Below are 10,849 nucleotides of genomic sequence, written 5' to 3'. Positions count from 1 at the left end.
AAGCCGGTCGGCCCTGAAAGTCAGTGCTTTGTATTTCTATGCTAAACGACAACCTTGCCTTGTCAACCACAATCTGTTCAGTCAGTCAGCGTGATGATTACGACAATGTTAATTACAGTCAAATAATCCATATCAACAGAAAATTTGCCCTTCAATTTGGATTTGAAAAGTTCAGCTCCATCTCCAGCATGCTCATTTGTGACTCTGAAAGAAAGGAAGGCCGGTTCTCCCTTTATAAAGTTCTGTTTCTAATGTATGTCGTATCAACATGATAAATACAAAGACCAAAAAAGTAGCTTGCAATTACAGATAGGACTATTTGGAGCCAGGTGTGTGTGTGTGTCCAGCACTGCACTGTACAAACCTCTGTACCTGGACCAGTAAGGTTATATAACAACAAGACCATAACCTTGCAGTGGATGCTGGGTAGAATCTCAATAGGGAACTGATCTTTACAGCAGTACTGGGTCTCAGAAACACTCTGGACGGAACCTGTTGAAGAGCAGCGTTATCTTACATCTCCATGTTCAAAGTGCCTCCTTGCACTTTGTGGATATAACATATACTAGATCCAGGTAGATATTTAGGTGATCTCCCAGAGGGTTCTGCTCAGGGTTTCTATAACGATAGGAAAACCATATGCAAATGTAGAACTACGTTGTGTGTCCTTTTACTTTGGGTGGTAGAGTCTACTAGTCTCACAGAGATATTAACTTTCCAATGTTAGGTTCTTATTTTTCAGAGTAAATAACCCACGGACACTAGAGAAGCTTTAACCAAGTTGAATTCTTCCCAAAGGTTCTGTACAGCTGTAATCAGACAACCCAACATCCCATCCAGATATTTATATCCCACTTAAGACACTCCCTCTCTCCAATCCTTACAGTATATGCCCAACAGGAAGAAGGTAACCAGATAAGAAACCCTGATTACTGACCTCACCTCTCATTTTCTGACCTCAACCCCTCCTTCACCTAATCCACAGATGTCCATCTGTCTTCCCTATATCAACACTTCGCTCTCCTCTCCTCCATCAAACACATTCCACAGAGAACCCTTAACGTTCTCCTTTGATTCTATGCTTCTTCTCTATCATTTATTTAATGTCTCAATGTTCAAAATGTTGAATCCAACACCAATATACATATGGAATTGTTTGGTCTTTTTCAGGGAGACAGATGTAGTTAATACTCTTAATGCAGACATAGAATGATCCAGAAAATGGGACTGGAAAGAGAGGAAAAATAAGAGGAAAAAGTGCTGTATTTTTCACCCATATGGACTGGGTGGTGTTATTTTATTGTTTGTTTTACAGTATCGTTGTTACTTTTGTTCTTAGGTTGACAAGATAAGAGAGAAAAGTCCAATTAAAGGTGTAGCTTTCTCAGAGTGGAATCAAGACGACAGGGGCAGGCATCAACAGAGCTTTGGTGCTGGCAGCTACTGTATGTATGTACGTTAGCTGAATATCAGGTTCAGGCAACATTTTATCAGGCAACCTATGCACCTATGCTAAATGCTCTTGAGTCTTGTCCAGACATGGCTGAACACTGATAAACATCAGTGTTTCATACATTCACTTTAAATGTTTTCTTTCTCAGTTTGGCTTTTTCCTCTTTTTATTTTTCTATGAATACCAGTTGAAATGTACATGTAGACCCTCTTCTTCTGTCTATTTTCTATCCTGGATTTTCATTCAATGCACATATGTGTCCAAGAACGTGGTGGAACATTCTTCCTCATTGTTGTGTAATCTGTCTGATGTTGACTGTGTGAATGTGTGGTTCTAGAATCTGTCTGATGTTGACTGTGTGAATGTGGGATTCTAGAATCTGTCTGATGTTGACTGTGTGAATGTGTGTGATTCTAGAATCTGTCTGATGTTGACTGTGTGAATGTGTGTGATTCTAGAATCTGTCTGATGTTGACTGTGTGAATGTGTGTGATTCTAGAATCTGTCTGATGTTGACTGTGTGAATGTGTGATGCTAGAATCTGTCTGATGTTGACTGTGGGAATGTGTGATGCTAGAATCTGTCTGATGTTGACTGTGTGGTTCTAGAATCTGTCTGATGTTGACTGTGTGGTTCTAGAATCTGTCTGATGTTGACTGTGTGGTTCTAGAATCTGTCTGATGTTGACTGTGTGAATGTGTGGTTCTAGAATCTGTCTGATGTTGACTGTGTGAATGTGTGATTCTTGAATCTGTCTGATGTTGACTGTGTGAATGTGTGGTTCTAGAATCTGTCTGATGTTGACTGTGTGAATGTGGGATTCTTGAATCTGTCTGATGTTGACTGTGTGAATGTGTGGTTCTAGAATCTGTCTGATGTTGACTGTGTGAATGTGTGGTTCTAGAATCTGTCTGATGTTGACTGTGAATGTGTGGTTCTAGAATCTGTCTGATGTTGACTGTGAATGTGTGGTTCTAGAATCTGTCTAATGTTGACTGTGTGAATGTGTGGTTCTAGAATCTGTCTGATGTTGACTGTGAATGTGTGATTCTAGAATCTGTATGATGTTGACTGTGAATGTGTGGTTCTAGAATCTGTCTAATGTTGAATGTGTGTGAGTGAACTAAAGAAAGTATGAATTGAATTTGTCTAAAATGTAAAAATATAATTTTCTCTGTCAGACAAATGGACTAAAAGTCTGGTAAAGTGTTTTACTACTTCTTGTGTACATATAATTATGGAAACCAATAAATGTTGAAATGAAAAACGGATTGTTTCTTTCATGACGTATGGTCCCAGAGTAAAAAAGCAAGGTAGTAGTTGTTGTATTTAAACCCCAGTAGTTGTAGTTAGTTCATAGTTTAAAATGATCTGCAGTACACTTTATATGAACAGACGTGGAAATAGAAGGGAGAAACTACATTTGGGAACCATTTAGTGTAGCTGACTACTGAAGTGTTGTAATGGTTTAAAATGCATCCATTATACTGCAGCAGTAGCTATGCACTGAGCATCACACAACTGTCTAACACTAGAAGAACTCTGAGTGTTTAAAACGAATACATATGAAGTATAAAGTATATTATATTTACTATAACTCACATACCGGCATTCATCTGAACAATACGTAATGCCACAGTCAGCAGGATTTTACCCCCAGGGGAAATGTAGTGAAAAGCAGGGCTCTAAGTAGGTTGGTATTAAGTCTTTCTACTATACTTGACTTATTCTGGCTGTGTAGCACTTATGTGAGTCCCTGAGTGTGTCACTATGAAACATCTAGAAAGACAATCTTTTATATTCTGTATGGATTCTGTATTTTCTTTTACAGGATGATCAAAAACATGTACACAAATAAGATTTGTTGATAAAAAATAGTGCAATATCAAAACAAAAATAACACCACCAACAACAACAACAACAACAACAACAACAACAATAACAATAACAACAACAACAACAACACTGGTCGGTGAGTGAGAATTAGAAATTCAGTATGACCTTGTTTTCTTTTTTTCTATCAATGGTTCTGACAGTGTTTGTAACTTTGATAATATACATAATGTCAACAGAGATATAGCAACGTGTTCATCCATAGCCCATCGGAACAGGTGTTTACCAATCTGACTTATCTGGGCTGCCAAAGGTCAAAGGGACAGTTCAAACTCACACGCCACAGACGTGTCCCACATACATTCTAGAATGTCTCCATTCATAGTCATAGAATCAGGAATCACTAGCTACAGATGTAGGGTCTTAATTTGATCACCCGGTTGTTGCAGCAAATTTCCTGCAAGGTAGGAAATGCAAACTTGTAGTTATTCAAAGTTTAAAAAGAGTTCTAAAGTTTGTAATTTCCGCTTAAAAATGTCAGACTTGATTTGCCGTAACTACAAAAATGCATTATCAACCCCTACAAAAATGTCCATTAATTATAATCCACACAATCATTCACATTTCCAGTTGCTGCAGGATTCTTTCCCTGCTGTGAGAAATGTTTCCATGACATAGACTGACCAGGTGAATCCAGGTGAAAGCCATGATCCCTTGATGTCACTTGTTAAATTCACTTCAATCAGTGTAGAAGAAGGGGAGGAGACTGGATTGTGCTTTGAGACAATTGAGAAATGGATTGTGTATGTGAGCCATTCAGAGGGTGAATGGGCAAGACAAAATATTTAAGTGCCTTTGAACAGGGTAGGTGCCAGGCGCACCCGTTTGTGTCAAGAACTACAACGCTGCTGGGTTTTTCACACTCAACAGTTTCCTGTGTGTGTCAAGAATGGGGGGGAGTCCACCCACTATGCCACCCATTATGCCACCCATTATGCAACCATTGACTAGAATGGGGAGACCCGTTCCATTCTATTTCTAAGGTGTCCATTGTTCTTATTTTGTCCCCGTTCTGCATCTCTTTGGCCCGTCTCAGTCCAGCGGCTCTTTCTCAGGGAGGTCCTCCAGAAGTATAACAGTGTACTCTCCAGCGTGGATGTTTTCCCTTGGCCTCTCTTTAGACAGAAACCTCTCCATTTCCCGCTCCGCCTTCTCATCTCCTGAGCTCGCGTTGGCGACCTTCTTCTCAGATGCCTGGGCCGGTGCATTCCACCTGCAAGACGATTTGACATGGTTTAATTCCATGGTTTGTAACTAAGTGACAACATGTTTCAATCTCAGGAACATATTTTCCTGGATGGGTTTGAAAGTGGTGGATTTTACCTGTCTCTGGTACCTATGGCGACACAGATTACGACCAAGACCGCCACGCCCGCGACGAAGGCAACGATGATCAACCAACCTGGAGGAGGAGGAGAAGAAGACGAAGCAGACAGTGAGGGGAAGTGACCGTGTCTACTGGGTCCTCTAGTACGTTCACAAAACATTGTCTTCAAATTTAAACTGCACAAAGGAGCAGAACGTTCCCTGGTGTATCAGTAGCATATCTTGTTAGCTGGGCGTGTATGATTCAGGAACTGACCCGATGTATATGAATCATGTTGTCTGGATGGGGTTGGTTTTACAGCAGCTGCATCATGAAGAACTGTGGAAATAGAGAAAGATTAACTACAATTCACACTCAAAGAGATGTGTTCAATAGTGTGTTCAACAGATACAATGGACATGTCCTATCCCACTCTGCTAACAGATACAATGGACATGCCCTAGCCCACTCTGCTAACAGATACAATGGACATGTCCTATCCCACTCTGCTAACAGATACAATGGACATGTCCTAGCCCACTCTGCTAACAGATACAATGGACATGTCCTATCCCACTCTGCTAACAGATACAATGGACATGTCCTATCCCACTCTGCTAACAGATACAATGGACATGTCCTATCCCACTCTGCTAACAGATACAATGGACATGTCCTATCCCACTCTGCTAACAGATACAATGGACATGTCCTAGCCCACTCTGCTAACAGATACAACAGACATGCCCTATCCCACTCTGCTAACAGATACAATGGGACATGCCCTATCCCACTCTGCTAACAGATACAATGGGATGTATTCAGACTGGACAACCCAATACCTTTGTGCAAGCCTTCCATTGACATCAATGAATGATTTACGCAGAAGTATGAGTAAAGTACAAGGATCTCAATGCTGAATGCCACCCATTATGAACACAAGAGCTTTGAAGGGACAGAATATTAGTGCACTTCTCCTGGATAAGCAGTACTGTACCTGTAGAGGAATCCACTGCCGGTTCCTCCCTTGGTAGAGCAAGCCTATTGCTGCCTTGAATTCTTGTCTTTGTTTCAATGAATGGCTTATCGACTAGGGAGTTGTATGTTTGGTCCTCCTCGCCAGCAGGGGCTGCTACTGTGGTGCTACTCTGAGGCAGGAATCCCGACCCTGACCCTTCAATGTCTGAATTCATCCTGACTGTTGTAGGTGCAGCAGAACTGGTGGTTGGGGTGAAGGCCAGCTCTGTATTCATCTTTGCAGCCCCGCCTTCCTCCAAGCCTGTCATACTGGTTAGGTTAGAACTAGGTGTATGGCTGGTGCCCGAACTTTGGCTAGGTCTGGAGGTGGTACTAAAGCTTGGATCAAGGCTAAGAGGTAACAGGTCTTCTTCTTCAAACTCTGAGATGGGACTATGGCTGGGACTGGGATCCGGTACACGACTAGGGCTGGCGACAAAGTTTGGTCTGAATTTATCGTCCTCCAACTCCTCTCGCTCTGTTGTGGTGCTAGCATCATGAGTTGGATAAGGACTGGTGCTGGGGTTAGCGTCATGAGTTGGATAAGGACTGGGGCTGGGTTTAGCGTCAAGGATTGCGTTAACATCTTCCAAATCCATCTGAAAATCAGTGGTGGGGTTAAACTCTGCTGTGGGGACAACCTCTGCTGTGGGGACAAACTCTACTGTGGGGACAAACTCTACCGTGGGGACAACCTCTACTGTGGGGACAAACTCTACCGTGGGGACAACCTCTACCGTGGGGACAACCTCTGCTGTGGGGACAAACTCTACTGTGGGGACAAACTCTACTGTGGGGACAAACTCTGCTGTGGGGACAACCTCTGCTGTGGGGACAAACTCTACTGTGGGGCTTTCAGTATCCAGGATAATTTCATCTTCCTCTGGTGAATCAGGTATATCACTTGGACTGGAATCATAGTCATCCTTTTCATAATTGTCCTCTGTGTTGCTTTGACTGGGGCGAGGAGTTGGACTGGGGCGAGGAGTTGGACTGGGGCGGAGGTTAAAGCTAGGTTTAAGGTTGGCGTCAAACAGCTCCCCTTCATCGTCTTGTCCTGAAGTGGGGTGTTTCATACTTCCCTCTGTAGTGCTGCCCTCTGTCTCATCTGTGCTGCCCTCCTCTGGGTCAAAGGTGGGCAGCTGGTCTTCCGGGTCAGATGTCACAGGGTCAGGGGTCACCAAATGATCAAGGTCCACTGTTTCGTCACTGCTGGACGTTCCATTGGTGGCATCCAGGGGACCCACTACAAGCTTCTTGAAGATCTTGAAAGTTTCTCCAAGAAAATCCCCAGCAGCCAGAGCGGGAGGTTCTGTCGAGGCTGTGCCAAAGGGAAGAAAAGACCTCAGCTCAATGATTACCTACTAACATCATGTCCTGACCTTTACAGTAGAGGAAAATTACTGAGCTTTGATGTCTTTGCATGACAAAGGAAGGCCTGGGAGTATCGTGGCCTTTCAGGCTCCTCCCTGGAGTACCTGTGTGAACCTGTCGTGTTCTGACTCACCATACAGGAAACATGATTATTAACTGGGATGACTAATCGTCTGCCTTTGTGTTTGACAGAGGCAGTTTCATCAAATCATTTGGTTTTATTCAACCGCAAAATCAACACACCCAAGCCTTTAAATAAACAATGTCTTGGCTTGTCTCTTTTCCCTGTTCTGTTGCCATAATTAGTCAACAGTGCTACTTCAAAAGAGTTTAGGATAGGCTTTGAAGAGGTGCCCAAATGTTATGCCCCAACAGAGGCTTTCACATGAATAAGGTGTGCATATATCTTATTCCTGCAAGAGGGCGTGCTAGGGAGCTAACCAGGGATACACTCTTAGCAGTGAAGATGCCTGGAAGAACCTTTTGGGTTGTCGCACCAGCAGGACCTTTCCAGTTCAAAAAGGTTATTGGAACCCCACCGGAACCTTTTTGTGATGGGAGGGGTTCCATTTTGAACCTTTTTAATAATATATTGTAGAGGTGGCAGCCTATGAGGAGACTAGAGGTGTGGATTATTGGAAGTGTGGCTTTCAGATCATTTTTTGGGGGCACCCGTTAGAGTAAATGTCATTCCTATTCACCATGTTCAGCTTGTACACTGCAAATTTCAACGTTCCTTCAATATTTATGCATATGGCATATTCTAATATAATATGAATAATATAAACATTGCTGATTAAATATAGTAATAAAGTAGTAACTATTCCAACTTTGCAATTTTCATAGGCTCTTGACTGAGGAAGTCATTCACCTCTGTAAGCTTCCTTGAACAACAGAACAGATGAACAGGAAGGACATTTACTCAAACCGGTGACCCAACAAGATATATCTTAAAGCCACACCCCTAATAAGCCACGCCTCCACTCCAGGGTTCCTCCTGGAACCTGTTGCTACATTGAAATGTTAAAGGTTCCACCAAGAACCACTCAACTAAACAAAGGTGCACATATGAGCCATTGACTAGCAATGGTTCCTTGAGAAACTCAGGGGATCCTTGAGGATCTCCTGGGTTCCTCAAGTCACCACTAATTCTAAGTGTGTACTGTGGCGAGAGGGGCTACTAGGGAGCTGACCAGGGATGCTGTTGCCCAATCCCAAACGTATCTCTGACCCCTTTCCTTAGGTATTTGTTGAATCCTCCAAAGCAGCTTAACTGTTTCATGGAATGTTGAGTGTCATTAAATACCGTTTTCAAACAAAAGGAGAAGTAACTGCTCTTATCTTTGACATTGTTCTTAAAATTTGACACCAAATACATTATCCTTTACGTCAAGCAATCTCAGGCCTCCATTTCTAACACACTTGTGAACAGTTTTACCTGTATAAGGTTTCTCCCTGTCCAATAACAGTTTTACCTGTATGAGGTTTCTCCCTGTCCAATAACAGTGTTACCTGTATGAGGTTTCTCCCTGTTCAATAACAGTTTCACCTGTATGAGGTTTCTCCCTGTCCAATAACAGTTTTACCTGTATGAGGTTTCTCCCTGTCCAATAACAGTGTTACCTGTATGAGGTTTCTCCCTGTTCAATAACAGTTTCACCTGTATGAGGTTTCTCCCTGTCCAATAACAGTTTTAGCTGTATGAGGTTTCTCCCTGTCCAATAACAGTTTTACCTGTATGAGGTTTCTCCCTGTCCAATAACAGTTTTACCTGTATGAGGTTTCTCCCTGTCCAATAACAGTGTTAACTGTATGAGGTTTCTCCCTTCTCACCCAAGCTTGTATGAAACTCACCAAAGCACTTTGGATATGCACATTAATGCACCTGTTGGAACAGCTCAGCAATTGCTACAAAGACTGCTGTGTGTCTGTCTACGTGGGGAGGGGGAAGGGGGAGGGAAGGGGGATTTAGGCACTAAACATGTAAAGAATAGGTCCCCCAGATTTCACTGAGCTAGAGTACAGGTAGGTTTGAAACACAATGAGGCTCTCCGGTGAAGTAGAAAAGTGCAGACTCATCAGACGAGGATAGGATTACTTGAATTCCATAAGCCTGTGTTCAGATACAACAGGAGGTCTTAGACAGTGACCCATTTTACTTGGCTGCACAATCAATGGCCAGCTGGGGATGTTTTAAAAACCCTGATTAATACACAACCAATGGCCAGCTGGGGATGTGTTAATAACTCAGATTAATACACAACCAATGGCCAGCTGGGGATGTGATAATAACCCAGATTAATACACAACCAATGGCCAGCTGGGGATGTGATAATAACCCTGATTAATACACAACCAATGGCCAGCTGGGGATGTGTTAATAACCCTGATTAATACACAACCAATGGCCAGCTGGGGATGTTTTGCTCCCAAATATTTTTTTATTATTTTGTTTTATGCTAACACAATGACTCAGAGAAATATATTTTGTTCAAGAAAGTTAAAAAAATATATACTGTACTGAATTAAATTGGACTGTACTGTACTGTGGTGAATTAAACTCCATTGTACTGTACTGTATCATGCTGAATTAAACTCCATTGGACTGTACTGTACTGAATTAAACTCCATTGTACTGTACTGTACTGTACTGAATTAAACTCCATTGGACTGTACTGTACTGTACTGAATTAAACTCCATTGGACTGTACTGTACTGAATTAAACTCCATTGTACTGTACTGTACTGTACTGAATTAAACTCCATTGGACTGTACTGTACTGAATTAAACTCCATTGTACTGTACTGAATTAACCTCCATTGTACTGTACTCTGGTGAACTAAACTCCATTGGACTGTGCTGTACTGTACTGAATTAAACTCCATTGTACCGTACTGTACTGTACTGAATTAAACTCCATTGGACTGTACTGTACTGAATTAAACTCCATTGTACTGTACTGTACTGAATTAAACTCCATTGGACTGTACTGTACTGTACTGAATTAAACTCCATTGGACTGTACTGTACTGAATTAAACTCCATTGTACTGTACTGTACTGTACTGAATTCAACTCCATTGTACTGTACGATGCTGTCCAAACTTGTGAAACATAGATGTCTTTTCAATGTCTGGAAAATAAGGCTTCTAGGTGTCTTTTCAACGTAATTTAGCTTACTGGGTATGTTGTTACAATGGGGATGGTTGTCAGACTGTGACAAGCAACCCCAACAATAATATCTGATATTGTTTAATGTGAACACAATTTCTCATGCATTTTTACTTTTGGATGGCCCTGGGAATTGAACCCACAACCCTGGCTTTGCAAGCACCATACACTACCAACTGAGCCAAAGAGCAGGGTTTCCTGGGACAGTAATAACTTGTTACTCACCAGGAACAGGGTCGGACTGAACAGGTGCCAGGAGTCCGAAAATAACCCCAAGCAGTAGGGTCCACATCCTGAGATCAGAGATAGGCATCGAGGGAGAGATGAGAGAGTGTGTACTGCTGTGCTCTGTGGTTCTGTTCCCAAGAAGGCTGGCTTGTTTTCCTAGGAGTGTCTGTGGGATGACTGAACTGGTTTGAAGGGTGTAGCTCAACTTTTTTTATACTGAGATGCGAGTCACATCAGTGCATCATCGATAGCTAATGACAGTCGATTGGTTGGCGAAGGTGGGCTAGAACACAGAACACACCCTCTCTTTCAAAAACTCTCCCTCTCTGGCTTTCTCCCTCTATCTCTTTCTTACACACACACACACACACACACACACACACACACACACACACACACACACACAC

At 42.3% G+C, this 10,849-nt stretch overlaps 1 protein-coding gene across 1 annotated transcript; it reads right to left on the bottom strand.

The window, feature by feature from the left end:
- Positions 1 to 1,689: 1,689 nt before the first annotated feature.
- Positions 1,690 to 10,620, bottom strand: LOC139403878 (cell surface glycoprotein 1-like). Its single transcript, XM_071147057.1, has 5 exons — positions 10,440 to 10,620; positions 5,650 to 6,990; positions 4,929 to 4,991; positions 4,670 to 4,748; positions 1,690 to 4,559 (listed from the first exon to the last, which is right to left on the bottom strand). Exons 1-5 carry the CDS (start codon positions 10,525 to 10,527, stop codon positions 4,379 to 4,381), a joined length of 1,752 nt encoding a protein of 583 aa, XP_071003158.1. The 5' UTR covers positions 10,528 to 10,620; the 3' UTR covers positions 1,690 to 4,378.
- Positions 10,621 to 10,849: the final 229 nt, after the last annotated feature.

Source organism: Oncorhynchus clarkii, unplaced genomic scaffold (genome assembly GCF_045791955.1).
Source record: "Oncorhynchus clarkii lewisi isolate Uvic-CL-2024 unplaced genomic scaffold, UVic_Ocla_1.0 unplaced_contig_12719_pilon_pilon, whole genome shotgun sequence".
Lineage (NCBI taxonomy): Eukaryota > Metazoa > Chordata > Actinopteri > Salmoniformes > Salmonidae > Oncorhynchus > Oncorhynchus clarkii.
Note: the sequence above shows the minus strand (reverse complement) of the source record. Positions and strands in the feature narration are given on the sequence as shown.